Source organism: Oryzias melastigma, linkage group LG8 (assembly GCF_002922805.2).
Source record: "Oryzias melastigma strain HK-1 linkage group LG8, ASM292280v2, whole genome shotgun sequence".
Taxonomy (NCBI): domain Eukaryota; kingdom Metazoa; phylum Chordata; class Actinopteri; order Beloniformes; family Adrianichthyidae; genus Oryzias; species Oryzias melastigma.
The window spans coordinates 2873082-2889856 of record NC_050519.1 but is presented as its reverse complement, the minus strand read 5'-3'; the positions used below and the strand labels follow the sequence as shown (position 1 = coordinate 2889856).

The following is a 16775-nucleotide window of genomic DNA, read 5'->3' as shown; positions in this document are numbered from 1 at the left end:
TTTTTACTTTGTATTCCCTTTAGAGGCTCCATACTTAGAAAAAAATTGAGTTTGATTAAAGGACGACAGGAAACCCTTTGAAAATAGATCAAAAGATGATGGCAGTGGGACTTTAAGGAGCTATTTAAAAACAGACTTTCTAACATGTTTGAAATCTGAAAGAATGAACACATCATTGATCAACTTTTAATGGATAAATATTAGTTTAGAGCTTTAAATTTTATTTGGAAGTGTCATTTGTGTTGGCAGAAATGACACAAATGTTTTATTCTTCTTGGTTTAAAACAGTAAATCTTATCTAGTAGCGTTGTTTGGAGTGATTGGGTTCGGGGTCACTCAGGTGTTGATGAGGAACCTCACCTGATGGTCCTTCGTGCTCACCTCTGTCTTCTTGTCCGATTTCTGAACGGTGTAGCCGAGAATCTCACAGTTGCCGTCGTCTTTGGGCGGCTTCCACTCCAGTGCAGCATTGAACCCCCACACGTCTGTGACCACCACGCTGATGGGGGGGCCGGGCTTCTCTGGAAAGATTACAGCCATAAAAAAAGAAAGTGAGTAGGAGACTCTGGGTTTTTTAGTGAGTGTGATTGTGTTACTGCATAGCTCAAGCATGTTGAGAAAACTCTCTGAACATGCAGAGCAGCTGCAGCAGTGGTGAGAAAATTTTAATCCCTGCCAAGATTTAAAAGATTCCTGGAGGTGGAGAAAGTCTTTGACGTACAGAGAGATGTGCAGCGGGGAAATCCCAGAGTGGAAAAAAAGAAAAGAAAAAAATCAACACTTACAGTCCTAGAGCACATGTGTCAAAGTCTAGATCCAGATTTGTTAATCGCCCGATGTTATCTGGGGCTCATTTATAACTTGTATAATTTTGACAAAATGTATTTTTATGGAGAGGAAAATATTGAAAGTTATTTAAGGTTTAAGTTGATTTATTCTGGAATAATATTCCTGCCTTTTTATTATTCAGAATTATGCCAAAAAGTTACAGGCATTCTGATAGCCTTTTGGACTATTTTAAAGTTTAGCTAATATTTAAGCTACATGCTAACTGTTTTGGCTAATTTAGCTTTTTTTGTTTTTTTAAGCTGTTTTAGGGTTTAGCTAATATTTCAGCTACATGCTAGCTGTTTTGGCCAAATTATGCTTTTCTTTTTAAGTTTTTAGGCTGTTTTGGAGTAAGGCTAATATTTACACACTTTTGGCTAATTTAGGATTTTTTTTTCTTCAGTTTTTTTTGTATATTTTGAAGTTTAACATTTTTTTTCAGCTACATGCCAGCTGTTTTGGTTACCCTATTTTTTTTTTGTTTTTGTTTGGGGTTTTTTAGGCCAATTTAGTTGGTTAGTTTTTTTAGGCTATTTTGGAGTTTAGTTAATATTTCAGCTACGAGCTAGCTGTTTTGCCTAATTTAGGCTTTTATTTTTAAGTTTATTATGCTATTTTAACGTTTAGCTAAGATTTCAGCTACATGCTATCTTTTTTGTCTAATTTTGACTTTTTTTGTTTTTTGGTTTTGGTTTCCTTTGTTAAGCTGTGTTGGAGTTTAGGCAATTTTTCAGCTACATGTTAGCTGTTTTGGTTAATTTAGGTTTTTCTTTTTAAGTTTATTAGGCTATTTTAAAGTTTAGTTAAGATTTCAGCTACATGCTAGCTGTTTTGGCTAATTCCGGCTTTTTTATTTTTGTTTTATTTTGTTAAGTTATGTTGGAGTTTTGGCAAATTTTCAGCTACATATTAGCTGTTTTAGTTAACCTACGTTTTTTTTCTTCTTCGGCTAATTTGACATTTAGCTAATATTTTAGTTGGCCATTAGCTTCAGCGTTTTCAGCTATCAATTTCAGCATCTTCACTATCAGCACTAGCATCTTCAGCGGCCAAATTCAGTTTACAGCATTCACACTAACATTATTGCAGGTAATGCTATATATCTAGTTCATAAAGTTTTTAAAGTCTTAAAATGTAGTTTTAGAGTGTTCAATAAATGTTTATCCTGTTCCTCCCGCGATCTAAGGTGTGTTTTGGATTTTGGCCCCTTGTGTGATTGAGTTTGACACTCCTGCGTTAAAGATTTGACCGATAAAACAGATTAGAAAGGTTGACAGATTAGATGAGCTAAAGTGCATCACTAGAAAACCGTTTTTGCACACTTGCATTCTGAAGGAGGGACAGCGTGGAGCACTGTTCCCTTTGAAGCTGCATAAATATTAGGGTGAGTGTGTAACACGTAAAGGTTTGGAGTTTAGAGTGCAAATTGGTGAGCATCAGTTTTGTGTCTTCCTGCTCCAGCTCCACTGAAGCGGAGCGAGTGATCAGAGCCTCTCTTTAGCTCAGCCTTCTGAAGGGAGTCAGTGACAGTCTCCCTCAAAATCCAAGCCTAATCCAGGTCTATACACAAATAATCTCAGAGGACCCCTGCCAATTAATCCGGAGGCAACCCCTGACCCACAGAGACGAGGCGTAAGCTGAGGAATGAGCCGGCGGCTGCAGCAGCAGGGCAGGAGCTGGGATTAGGTGTGAGAGGAATGAGCTCTTTGATGATGTGCTGCTTTGAGCTTTAGATCCCTCCAAGTATGAAATGAGGAATTATCATCAAATTTGAAAAAAGTGAAACTCTTGACAGGTCATACAGTCATCCCTTCCTTCAAGCAGCATTATTAAGCGCATGTACCGTATGAGGCATGAACATGCGAGGCCTTCTGATCCCAATGGGGGAACATGCAACCAGGACAATTCATGGTTTCCTCAAACACAGGTTAAGTCAGTTTATTCTGAGACTTTTTTATTAAAAAAAAAAAACAACTTTATCTGTCTGAACTGACAGAAAAACAATAAAAGTAAAACTTTCGGAATAAGATCAACTTTTTTGTTTGTGTCACTAATGTTGTAATCTGTGTAATATTCAGATCCCTGAGGTTGGTTTGCCTGAAATCCAACATTTTTGTAAATACTCAAAGATTAGATTAGATTAGATTAGATTAGATTAGATTAGATTAGATTAGATTAGATTAGCACAAGGGGCCAAAATCCAAAACACACCTTAAATTGCAGGCAGAACACAATAAATATTTAACACTAAAAGTACTTTAAAACGTACCTTTTTTAACATAATTATGAACTAGATATATAGCATTACCTGTGATAATGTTAGAGTGAATGCTGTAAGCTGAATTTGGCCGCTGAAGATGCTAGTGCTGATAGTTGAAGATGCTGAAATTGATATCTGAAAACACAGAAGCTGAAAAACTGCTAAAATAGTAGCTAAATGCTAAAATTAGCCTAAAAAACAAAACAAAAAAACTTATGTTAGCCAAAACAGCTAGCATGCAGCTGAAATATTAGCTTAACTCAAAAATACCCTAAAAAAACTTAGTAAATTTCAAATTAGTCCAAAAAGATAGTAGAATGCTAACTTATTAAACTTTAAAACCGTAACTTTTAACATCATTATAAATAATAATTTGGCCACTGTAGATGCTAGTGCTAATAGCTGAAGATGCTGAAATTAATAGCTAAAAACACAGAAGCTGAAAACCTGCTAAAATATTAGCTAAATGCCAAATTAGCCTAAAAAACTAAAAAAAAAACTTAGGTTAGCCAAAACAGCTAGCATGTAGCTGAAAAAATAGCTAAACTTTAAAGTAGCCTAAAAAACTAAAACAAAAAAAAAACTAAAGCTGGAATATTAGCTTAACTCAAAAATAGCCTAAAAAACGCAAGATAATATCGGGTCATTAATAACAATAAAATGAAATGATCTGGAGGGCCGGATCCGGCCCCTGAGTTTGACATATGTGATCTATGTGAACCCCAGCCATCAATTTATACATTTAACTAATCTAAAGTAAATAAATGCTAATTAAGTAATCCTTACTTTAACAAATTGCTATTTTCTTTTCATTTTTTTTGTTCTTTTTCCCCTCTTTGTCCTCAGCAGTCTTACACTGCTGGGTTTTGTTATTTTAGTTTGGAGGTGGTAGTCTTAGTTTTTGGGCTTTGTTTATTTGTTTTCTTTAGGTAGTTTTGGTTAGGGGGAGCTGCAGACATGTTTGGTTCATCAGTCTCCATGACTTATTTTATGTTTGGCGAGGGAGCCACCATGGAGAGATAAAATATCCACATGTGGATCTGGAGCCGCAGGTTGTGGTTTGTAAGTGTCAAATAGGTGGGCGGGACTCACCTACGACCTGGATGTAGATGTCGGCGCTGTCAGACACGTTCTCGATCTGAACAGACAGAGTGTACTTTCCAGAGTGGCTTCTCGCCGCAGAACGGATGAAGAGGATGGTGTCCACCTCACTTGTGCGAATCCCGATGCTTTTGTCCTCCAGGAGAACATCGTCTTTGAACCAGGTCACCACGGGGCGAGGCTTCCCCTGCAGGAGAGTTATCAGCATTCTAAGAGCAGTGAGAACAAACTGTCCAGCTCAGAGCCAAAATCCGTGCTTGCTCTTCTCCCAAGAGAAGTGTGGGTCACAACATTTTTGTTTCCTCCTCTTGCCCATAAGCAAACAGAACACCGGCTCATTTCTTCTTGTCTATTTTTATTTAAAGCACGGCGCTTCTGTTTGCAGCTTGTTTACAGTCGCTGTTTTTTACCGGTTTCATATTTGCACGTTGCTGTCAGATGCAGTTGTTCTCTCTGTACCCTTTAAGCACTCGCTCCCCGAACATTTACGCAGCGGATTTGCATTCAGAGAGAAGAAAATCTGCTTTGTCAGACTGCACAGGAACTATTGGTATTCAGAACACACTGGCAAAGTGCATTAGGACTCTTTATTACTGTAAATGTGAAATATCATGTCTTTTCAGGCTAACCTTTTTCTTCCTCTAAAGCTTTTCTGTCTTTTTCTTTAAACCGTTTGGTAGGAAGCCAGTTTGAATGCTCCTCAACAGGCCTGTAGTGTCTTGCTGATGGAAATAGAAAAGCTAGACTTGGACCAACCTGGAAGGGGATGACCAGGTTCACCTTCTCGCCCACCAGGGTGATCATCTTGGCTCTCAGACTGCGAGGCAGGCGGATCTTTGGATTTTCTGAGTGTTTGAAAACACAGTGAGAGACAAGATGAGTCAAACTGTGGAAAGTGTGGGAGGTGTGGGGGACTACAGACAAAGGAAATGTGCAGTGTGTCCAGCTTTGATTTACAAATCATTTTAGAAAACACGAGCTTTGATGATTAAATATTTATGCCCCTCTGTGTTGGACTGTCGCTGCTGATTTGATCCGATATTTAACACCATCTGCAGAGTGTCCTGCGTGGATAAATATTGTCTGACCCATGATCTCTCTGATGGTGACAGCCTGGAAGAGGGTGGCGGGGGGGCTGCGTCCAGCCACGTTGACAGCCACCACTCGGAACAGCATCTTCTCTCCGACCGGGAGGCCTTTGACTCGGTACTGGTTCTTTGTTACTAGTTCCTCATTAGCTTGCACCCACTGGTCACCTGAGGGATGAGATGACAAAAAATAACATTTACAGAGGAAGTAATCAGTAATGAGGTGAGTGAAGTCATTTTAGAAGCTTCACACATCCTTTTTTGTGGGGTGCCCTTTTGCTGAGTCACTGCTGGGCTTTAGGGAGCTAAATTGGGGCCAAAATTATTTAAAACCCATATAAAAGAAATCGAAAAAAAATATTGATCTTTTGCCTAAAATTCCTCAGTAGGTCAAAAATATCAGCCTGTGGCTAAAATAGAAACTAAACTCTACATTAGCCTAAAAAAACCCAGCAGATAACAAATTAGCCAGAAATGTTAGAATGCTGCTAAAATAGAAGCTAAACTCTAAATTAGCCTAGAAAACCCCATTAAATAAGAAATTAGCCAAAAACGTTAGCAGACTGCTAAAATATTAGCTAAACTCTAAATTAGCCTAAAAAGCCCCAGTAGAAAAAAAATGCCAAAACGTTAGCATGTTGCTAAATTAGCTAAAATCTAAATTAGCTTAAAAGTCCCAGTAGATAAGAAGTTAGCCAAAAATGTTAGCCTGTTGCTCAAATAGAAACTAAACTCTAAATTAGCCTAAAAAACATCAGTAGATAGCAAATTAGCCAAAAACGTTAGCTTGTTGCTAAAATATTAGCTAAACTTTAAATTAGTAGAAAATAAATCAGCCAAAAATGTTAGCTTGCTCCTAAAAGGGAAGCTAAACTCTAAATTAGCCTAAAAAACCCCAGTAGAAAAAAAATAACCAAAAACGTTAGCATGTTGCTAAATTATTAGCTAAACTCTAAATTAGCTTAAAAAAATCCCAGTAGATAAGAAGTTAGCTAAAAATGTTAGCCTGTTGCTCGAATAGAAACTAAATTCTAAATTAGCCTAAAATCCCAGTAGATAGCAAATTAGCCAAAAGCATTAGCATGTTGCTAAAATATTAGCTAAACTCCAAAATAGCCTAAAAAGCCCAGTGTATAACAAATTAGCCCAAAACTTGAGCATGTCGCGAAAATAGCATGTTGCTAAAATATTAGCTAAGCTCAAAAATAGCTTATAAAACCCCAGTAGATAACAAATTAGCAAAAAAAACATTAGCATGTTGGAAAAATATTAGCTAAAATCTAAATTAGCCACACACAAAAAAAACAGTAGATAGCAAATTAACCAAAAAACGTTAGTATGCTGCTAAAATACTAGGTGAACTCTTAATTTTTAAAAATTATTATAAATGAAAACATAGTCCATGAATATATTTAAATGCTAATCTACTTTAAAAAAAAAACGTTCTCATTCATATCCTATGAGGCATATTTTGCTCAATATGTCAAAAACTATAAAGTTTATGAATATCAAAAATACAAGCAGTAATGTCCTCGACAAGCTGAATATTTACTACTGAAGGCCAACTAAACATTCACACAATGATATTTATTAATTTATTTTTTGTTTTGGTGTCAGTTTACATGTTTCCAATCCAATAGATCCATAATGAAAGACACTTACTTCCTTCTATGCAGTACTCGATGATGTACCCATCAATGCCACCAGCTCCAATTTTCTCCGGAGGGCGCCACTTGAGCGCGCAGGTGGTGTCTGTCACATCATCCACCAGAAGATGAGTGGGCTCTCCGGTGGGGGCTGGGAGACACAGGAGTTAATTAATACAATAATAGCCAGCGTAAATGGGCTGGGAAGGTGGATTAAGCTCCTACAATCTGAGCATTGTGTGAAAAGCCGTTTTTAATTATCCGTCCCGGTAATGACATAAGCCAACGCACCGATTGGCATGAAGGGCTGGGAGCTGGCACTGGGCTGAGAGATGCCAATGCCGTTGACTGCAAACACCCTCATCTCATAGAGGACACCTTCAATCATCCTCTTTGCCTCGTATGTGGTGGCCTCGTACGCGTCAAAGTTAAGCTTGGTCCATCTGCCCGAGGGCGCCTTCTTCCTCTCCATCAGATACCCTGCAGGAAGCAGCATCAACACGCCGTGTGAAAATGGACAAAAACAGCCACAAACGATGCGGTATAATAAACAGAGTGGAACTGCTGTTTCCTCCTGGGGGGTGGGGGGTGGGTGGAGGACATCAGATGTGAAGATTAAATGCTGCATGTTTCAACGGTACCTTTAATGGGAACTCCGCCATCGAATGAAGGAGGGTCCCATGTGACTGTGGCAGAGTCCTCGCCAACTGATGTGCATTTGACGTTCTCGGGGGGGTTGGGCACATCTGCAGAGGCAGGTTACAGTTGGAAAAAGGAGGAAAGAGGAGAAAAATCCGCTCTGAAGGAACCATTAAAGGATAGTAACGGTTGTGCTCTTAAATTAAGCAGCTTCACTACAAAATGTCTAAAGCTACGGTCATAAACACAAACGCCACAACAAGATGGGGAGGCATCGGCTGAATCTTTACAATTTCAAGCCTGGTTTTCTCTTAATTGTTGGCGTGGTTATGTATATAGTCATTGGGGATGAAGTCAAATTGGGTGACAGCTGGGTGGCTACAGAGAGAGCGCTGGCCGACTCTGATTGGACGATGTGTCTTCAGACGGCGGCCGTCCATATCAAGCCACCCACGGCAGGCCGTTCTGCACCGCTGGTCATTCCCAACTCAGATTTTTAGCATAGATTATAATCTTGTCAATTCACAGGTGTTCAGATTTTTAGACAACAATGGTCTGTCTTTTCGTCTTCGTCTCAGCATCAACTGTAATTAATGAATTCACACGTCTTGGAATCGCCACGAACCATTTTGTACTCCATTTGGACCCACGGTGGCCGAGATCGCCAGATTGAATTCCCGGCCCATGTCAACAACTCCTATCAAGTGCCCACGCTGCTACCGTTGGATTCCTAACAACCAGATGGTGGCAGGGGGGTGGCAGTCTAGAATTGTCCGATCGTCATACGATTTTAGGACCTTAAGCCTTGCTTTCACTGATACAATCCGATATTTTGAGCAGTTCTATTCTTTATTTTATTATATTTAGTTATCTATGATTCTGTTTGGTGCAGTGTGATTCACGTGTTGTTTCTCTGTCCCACTCCCACCCGGAAGAGATTTCAGATTACAGGTGGATCGTCTGTGATCTTGTTCTTGGCTGTGGACCTCGCCTCTGGCTCGTCTTGGCTGTGGACCTCGCCCCCACCTGTCCCCAGTCCTATCTGGCTAAACTCTTCAAATACGTAGTTGTAGAATTAGATAAGCTAATTCTTCTTTAATAATCCTGGTCCGTCCTGGAAGAGGATCTCTCCTTCATGTGGGGTTTCTTCATTTTTCCGGAATCAGGTTATTTTAGGAGTTTGTCCTAGTTTTATTTAGTCTGTTATGTTTAGACCTCAGCTACTGTTTATATTCTATTGCCGACCTTCTGTTTCTGTACAGTTAGCATCATGAAGCCGAATGAGGCAATTTTTTGTGATATTGAGCTATATAGATAAAATTGAATTGGATTTAATTCCACTGTCCCAACGGTTGTGGGTCCATTGAATGGAACATTTGTGGCGGAGACGATGCAGCCACTCGCTGATTGGCAGAAAGTGATGACAACATTAGAAAGCACCAATAGAGCTCTCATTTAAGCTTTATGTATACAAAAGCATCATAAAAATAAATATGCTGTCTGGGCGTGACTTTTGCGATCAGTCAGGATCAGTCCAAACATTTTTTCTTCTTTATGGCAGTATTATTCTTAGCCGCTCGCACTCTTCTTTCAAGCAATATTAGCGGGGCCATACCATGAAAAACCAACGTTTTGAGGTTTTAAGTGTATTATACTGTTCATTCCTCACTATAAAGAACCCAGGCCCAGCCTACCAAAAGCAATTAAATGGCATGTGCCTCCATCTTTGAAGAAGTTTGGATTATTTTCGTGGAAGAAATGCAGACACTCTGCCAAAGGCTCAAGGGTCATGAAATGGGCGGCAACCACGCAGCAGCAGGCGGAGCGTCAGGAATCAAGTCGTTTTACTTCCAGGTAGGAAAAAAACCCACTAAAAATAACAAATATTTAATTAAATTATCATTATTTTTAGTGTTCCAAAGGTTACATATGATCATATATATGGATATAGTAAACTGAAGAAAATCATGGTATGGCCCCTTTAAATTCCTGTTACACACGATGTGCCAGAAGTAAAGCAATGGCCTTCATTGTTGTTGCTGTTGCAATGACACGCCATCTGTCTACACCACGCATGCGCTGTGAAAACAAACCGCCCAGTGGAAGCAAGGGGTAACCAATCTGCTATCCTAGGTATATTGACGTTGAGAGTGGGGTCCCACAACACAGTGCGCTGACTTTTTTTCCCAGTGATTTTTGATTGTCCCTAGTGTCTGTGGCAGACATGAAATCCTGTCCACCTTTATCCACATTTTTCATGGGATGGATAACATGTCAATGCAAGGGTTGGGTCATCTTGACCCTATAGGATAGCACAAGGAGTGGAAACACTTACGACTCCTTACAGAACCGGACTGGAAATGAGGCTTTAGAGACCCTCGAATCAGTTAATTGTTGCACTGCTGCTGTCTTTCTGCCACCTGGCTGTCACTGGACTGCCACCCAGCAGCCTCCAAATATTCCTGGGAGAAATTTTGGACATTGGTCCAAAATTTGTCTGGTTGCTATAAAATTAAGATGTTTCCTTAAAACTTTTCAGGCCACTGTGCGGCTTGTAAAAATGCGACTGCTGCCTCCTGATTACAAATGCCACTTTTTATGTCGCGCCGTGTCATTTTGGGATATGTGACAGTTGTACAAGTGTCATGAATCAGTCCCCTGTCTCCCCCTCTGGCCTTCAGCGGGAGCTATCTCCAGAGTTCTAGCACTTCCTGGTTCTCTACACTTTACTTCCCATCAGCCCCTGCTGTCACTCCCAGAACCCCCACAGCTGATTCCCATCAGAAATCACTCCCAAGAGTATTTAGTCTCTGCTCAGTGCGAAGTCTTGTTTATGCCACTCTGCCTGCATTACTGAGCGTTCCCATCCTGACCCAATCTTCTGTTTCGTCTGCCGCCTGCCCTGACCACTCTGGCTTTTCTCTGATGCCCTCATGCTTGTGCTTGACCCCTGCCTGCCTGACCTTGATTCAGCTTTGTGGACTTTTAGCTGTTGCCCTGTCTGTGCCACATAAAACCTGCTGCACTTGGATCCAGCCATCTCCCTGTTTCAGACAATAAGGGACATCATGAAAATGGAACGCTATATTAAGGCTATTGGATGTACTTCTACTACTATGTACTAACCACACTCCTGTGGTTCGTAAGGGGTGAGTACTGGCTCCCTGTGACCATAGAGTAAGAAGGATAAAAGATAGAAATTAGAGGAACCCCTGACCCACAATCCGGACAAAGATTTCAGCTTTGTCTTCTCCGGCAGGGTTAGCGACGGTGATTGTGTAGAGGCCTTCGTCGGCCCTCTCTGCCCCCTCGATCACAAAGCTGCTGAGGGTCTCCCTGGTCTCCACACGCACCCGTCCCTCAGCTTCACACACCACCTTTCCAACAGGAAAGAGGAAGAAATTGTTGAAGTTGTCGCATTTCAGCACAATGGCAGGTGATTCAGTCCTCCCACTCCGTGTCTGTTTCATTTTTCTTTGGTGACTAATAGCTGGAAGCTCCATCTGACGCACAAACACGGACTGACGTGGGATGGAGCCAGGGAAAGGTGAATGATGAGAATCTCCCGTATCTGTTCTCACCTGTTCTCCTTTACTCCAGCACACGGTGGGGGCCGGCTCTCCGGTGACCTCGACGTCAAAGCGGAGCTTGTTCCCAGCCACCACTGTGATGACGTTCTTGTTACCGGAGCCGCTGGTGTCCAGGTGGATTTTAGGAGGGTCTGTCGTGTGGCGAGAGGAGAAAAGAAGAAAAAAGGCGTTTGTATGATGATGTTTGATCATTTTGGTGCTTGAAGGATCTCCTCATGGATTTAGACATTTTTTTTTAGCAGTCTGATGTTTTATGTTTCTTTAGCTGAGCCATTTTTGTCTTTAAAAGACCATTTTCTCATGGTTTCCTCAAAAACAGGACCACTCTAATAGTAAGATTATGTCTGTTGTTTGTGTCAACAGTGAAGACCTGCAGTTTTTAAACCACAAAGCGTCTCCTTAAATAATGACGCTACAATATATCGTGTAAAACACGTGTCAAGGCCCGGGGGCCGGATCCGGCCCTCCAGGTAAATATATCCGGCCCTCCAGATCATTTTAATTTATTGTTATTAATGGCTCGATGTTATCTTGTGCTCATTTCAAACTTGTATAGTTTTGACAAATATATTTTTATGGAGAGCAAAATATTGAAAGTTATTTAAGGTTTAAATTGATTTATTCTGGAATAATATTCCTGCCTTTTTAATATTCATAATTCTGTTAAAAAGTTACGGTTTAAACATTTTAAAAATTGACATTCTGCTAGCTTTTTGGACTATCGTGGCATGTACTAAGATTTTTTCGTCAGTTTTGGAGTTTAGCTAATATTTCAGCTACAAACTAGCTTCTTTGGCTAATTTAGACTTTTTTTTACCAACTTTTTAGGCTATTTTGAATTTTAGCTATTTTTTCATCATTTTTTCAGTTTAGTTAATATTTCAGCACATGTTGGCTGTTTTGGTTAATTTAGGCTTTTTTTGTTTTGTTTTATTTTTTTAAGCTATGTTGGAGTTTAGGCAATTTTTCAGCTACATGTTAGCTGTTTTGGCTAACCTAAGGTTTTTTTCTTCTTAGGCTAATTTTACATTTAGCTAATATTTTAGCTGGCTATCAGCTTCAGCATTTTCAGCTATTAATTTCAGCATCTTCAGCGGCCAAATTCAGTTTACAGCATTTACACTAACATTATCGCAGGTAATCTAGTTTATAATTATGTAAAGGTTATGGTTTTAAAAATGTATTTTTAGAATGTTCAACAAATGTTTATTCTGTTCAGCCCACACCCTAATCTGTGTTTTGATACCCCTGCCGTAAACTAATACTATACCAGAAAGGTTACTTTAAGTATACTTTTTTAGAACTAAAAATGGGCCAATTCAGTCCTAAGTATACTTGTTAGACTATGGGAAATGTATGTTTTATACTTAAGTATACTTTAAAAACAAACTATTCTTAATTTGGTAAAGGATTTAACGGATCTGTCATGCAGAGTGGAATTAACAATGAATCCAGTTTTTGGTCCGATTAACACGTTTTGAAAAGGTTTATAATTGCTGGATAAAATTTTGTTTCATTTATTTAATCTAAAGAGATGTTTAAAATGTCATAAATTGTTGTAATCCAGTTTTTCCCTCTGATATCTGCGATTTATAAACCCATCTGCGGTGAATGTATGATGCCGAGGCCTTGGGACGGCAGCGTTACCAGCTTTAGTCGCTGCTCGTTATTGCTTCATCAAAAGAGCTTTTCAATAACTGAGTTTGTAGTTTTAGTGAAATAAAAACTGACTGACGTCTGAACAAGTATAGAAGAGTTTCAGCCCAAACATAATCTGCGTGACATGAATGATAAGTCAAATAAGAAAAAAAATTACCTTGTCTGGGAACATAATCAATCTTGATCTCTGTGGAGAAAAGTATACAATTAGAGCTTTTAAAAATGCTGGGTTTACCACCGAAACAGCATTAATGTTTCATGCATCTCTCTCACCCAAGAAATTGAGTTTTGCCGACAGGGAGAGTGCATAGCCATCTGGGACAAAGGTATAATCTCCAGCATCTGAGGGCTTCACTTCATCAATCGTCAGCTTGTGGGTCCTGAAGACATTACCAGTGGTAACCAAGGAGACGACGCTCGTTATGACATGCGTTTATGCAGAAGGACAGTTGTCTTGGCGACGTACTCAATGAGGCAATACCTCAGAAAGGAGAAACAAACTAAATGGCTTTCACCTTGTGTGACCGTGGTCGCCTCGGCATATCTGCCGCCAGAGGCTGCAGTGATGGAGGGATTACGGAGAGAAACCTCTAACTTGGTGTCTGAAAAGTGTGTGAGATTGGAGCCTTGCTGATTGCAGTGTATCCCAAAAAAATGGGTCAAACACTAAGAAACCCCCCAGGTGATGGCTTGCCCAGCCATGTGGAAGATATTGCTTATGGTTGTGAGCCCCTGCGTTTGAATGTGTGAAACTGCGCGTGAAGGAAAAAGACTAAAAGAAGGAGAAATGACACTGTCTATTTCCAGTGTGTTGGGACATAATTAAGATGGGCATAATTCAATGTGCAACCAGCTTTCTCATCATGCGGGGCAGACCCTAACCTGTGCTGTCACCACCGTTTATCTTTACGTCACCAAATATGTTGCCAATTTATTTTTAGCCTTATAGACATTTCATTAAAATTCTGTCACTTTTTTTTATAAAACTCCTTCTTGCTGTATGTCACTTCTTTCCAACGTACTCAGACTCCGCCCAATTTTCCCTCACCTGCTATGACAAAAACCTTTGAGGAGCATTTTTGATATAATAGAAAATGATGTCTCGACAAATAAAAACCTAATTTTCTTGGAGAACACAATCAGTTTTATTTATTTTAGAGCACACGTGTCAAAGTCAAGGCCCGGGGGCCACATCCGGCCCTCCGCACCATTTTATTTTATTGTTATTAATGGCCCGATGTTGTCTTGTGCTTGTTTCTAACTTGTATAATTTTGACAAAATATATCTTTATGAAGAGTAAAATATTGAAAGTTTAAGATTTATTGTGGAACAATATTCTTGTCTTTTTATTATTCATAATTATGTTAAAAAGTTACAGTGTTAAATACTGGAATCCTGCTAACTTTTTGGACTACTTTGGCATTTACTAAGATTTTTTAGGCTATTTTGAAGTTCAGCTAATATTTCAGCTACTTGCTAGCTGTTTTGGCTAATTTAGGCTTTTTCCGTTTTTTGGGCTATTTTGGACTTTAGCTAACATTTCAGCTACATCCTCTTGGTTTTGGTTGACCTATTTCTTTTTTTATTTAAGATTTTTAGGTTAATTTAGCATTTAGCTAATATTTTAACTACATGCTTGCTATTTTTTGCTAATTTAGGATTTTTTCAGTTTTTTTTTTTAGAATATTTTGGATGTTAGCTACTATTTCAGCTACATTCTCGTGGTTTTGGCTAACCTGTCTTTATTTTAGTGTTTTAGGCTATTTTAAAGTCTAGCTAATATTTCAGCTGCATGCCAGCGGTTTTGGCTAATTTAGGCTTTTTTTCAGTTTTTCAGACTATTTTGAAGTTTAGCTAAAATTTAAGCTACATGCTAGCTGTTTTGGCTAATTTAGGCTTTTTCCGTTTTTTTGGGCTATTTTGGACTTTAGCTAACATTTCAGCTACTTCCTCTTGGTTTTGGTTGACCTATTTCTTTTTTTATTTAAGATTTTTAGGTTAATTTAGCATTTAGCTAATATTTTTAACTACATGTTTGCTATTTTTGCTAATTTAGGATTTTTCAGGGTTTTTTTAGAATATTTTGGATGTTAGCTAATATTTCAGCTACATGCTCGTGGTTTTGGATAACCTATGTCTTTATTTTAGTGTTTTCGGCTATTTTAAAGTCTAGCTAATGTTTCAGCTGCATGCCAGCGGTTTTGGCTTTTTTTCAGTTTTTCAGACTATATTGAAGTTTAGCTAATATTCCAGCCAAATGCTAGCTGTTTTGGCTAATTTAGGCTTTTTTTCAGTTTTTTTAGGCTATTCTGGAGTTTAGCTAATATTTCAGTTACATGCTAGCGATGTTGGCCAACTTAAGTTTTTTTTTTTTTTTTTTTCTTTTTTTTAGGCTGTTTTGAAGTTCAGCTAGTTTTTCAGCTACATGCTAGCTGTTTTGGGTAACCTAAGTTTTTTTTTCTTTTTTTAGGCTAATTTGGCATTTAGCTAATATTTTAGTTAGCTATGGACTTCAGCGTTTTCATCTATCAGTATCCAAGTCTGAGGAATCTCAGAGTGAAGTAAAGCTGAGACCACCTGGAAAGAAGGGTCTTTAGTCACATGGTTTTGTTTACAAGCTTTGGTTCGAAACAGGAAAAGCTGCTTGACGTCAGGCTGCATACAGACCAAATGCAAGATTCAGGACTTGATTAGATCAAAATAGGAGGACTTTGTCCGGACCAAATGGTTTTTCCAGTCTGAAAACACCCTCAGATCAAACCAGATCTCAGTCTGATTTAAATCAAATCAAAACCACCTTCAAATATGGGTCAGAGAGCAGTTCCTGGTCTGCTATGGTGTATTCAGACTGAAAACTTATAACACTACAGAAGAATTATTCTGTAATCTAATAACAAAAAAGTACATGAATTAATCTTATGTGGAGTCTTGGAGTTCACATTGCAGAGTAACTTTTAAATTAAAGCAGCCTGGTGAACAAAAATACCTTCCAATGTGGGATATTTTGATGCGATCACTGGCTTCGACTTCCACGCCGTCCTTGAACCATTTCCCCGTCACCTTTTCATCAGAGACCTCACACTTGAACACGGCCTGCTCTGCTGCCTTCAGTGTCAGGTCAGCGATGCTCTGAAGAACCTCCAGCTCTTTTTCTGCAGCAGGAAAGCAAAAGAAACACCGGCCTCATGAAAAGATCCAAGTATTGCTACATTCAAATATTGTTAAGTGATCTACAACACGTGTCAAAGTCGAGGCCCGGGGGCCGAATCCGGCCCTCCAGATCATTTTGTTTTATTCTCATTAATGGCCTGATGTTACCTTGCACTTATTTCTAACTGGATAATTTTGACAAAATATATTTTTATGGAGAGTAAAATATTGAAAGTTATTTAAGGTTTAAATTGATTTATTCTAAAATAATATTCCTGACTTTATTGTAATAAATATGCTAAAAAGTTACAATTTTAAAAATTGTCATTATGCTATCTTTTTGGACTATTTTGGCATCTATAAAGATTTTTTAGGCTGTTTGGAGTTAAGATAATATTTTAGCTACATGCTAGCTGTTTTGGCTACTTTAGGCTTTTTCAGTTTTTCAGGCTATCTGAAGTTTAGCATTTTTTTCAGCTACATGCTAGCTGTTTTAGCTAATTTACACTTTTTCGCTTTTTTAGGCTAATCTGATGTTTAGCTTTTATGTCAGCTTCATGCTAGCTGTTTTGGCTTATTTATTTAGGCTGTTTTGGAGCTAGGCTAATATTTACATGCTAGCTGTTTTGGCTACTTTAGGCTTTTTTCAGTTTTTCAGGCTATCTTGAAGTGTAGCAAAATTTTCAGCTACATGCTAGCTGTTTTAGCTAATTTTGGCTTTTTCGCTTTTTTAGGCTAATCTGACGTTTAGCTTATATTTCAGCTTCATGCTAGCTGTTTTGGCTTGTTTATTTATTTTTTTAGGCTGTTTTG

General features: G+C 38.9%; 1 protein-coding gene across 4 annotated transcripts in view; it reads right to left on the bottom strand.

The window, feature by feature from the left end:
* The window catches only part of mybpc2a (myosin binding protein Ca), a 95062-nt gene that overhangs the window by 6848 nt on the left and 71439 nt on the right, over nt 1–16775 (bottom strand). For 3 of the 4 annotated variants that reach the window (XM_024271787.2, XM_036213122.1, XM_024271785.2), the window contains 12 exons: nt 15799–15964; nt 13085–13191; nt 12969–12998; nt 11144–11283; nt 10780–10939; nt 7565–7669; nt 7215–7403; nt 6940–7074; nt 5278–5445; nt 4946–5034; nt 4181–4376; nt 361–521 (listed from right to left, as the gene is read on the bottom strand). In XM_024271787.2, coding sequence (XP_024127555.1) covers nt 361–521; nt 4181–4376; nt 4946–5034; nt 5278–5445; nt 6940–7074; nt 7215–7403; nt 7565–7669; nt 10780–10939; nt 11144–11283; nt 12969–12998; nt 13085–13191; nt 15799–15964 — 1646 coding nt within the window. The remainder of the gene's footprint in view (nt 1–360; nt 522–4180; nt 4377–4945; nt 5035–5277; nt 5446–6939; nt 7075–7214; nt 7404–7564; nt 7670–10779; nt 10940–11143; nt 11284–12968; nt 12999–13084; nt 13192–15798; nt 15965–16775) is intronic. The other variant, XM_024271786.2, reaches the window with a different exon arrangement.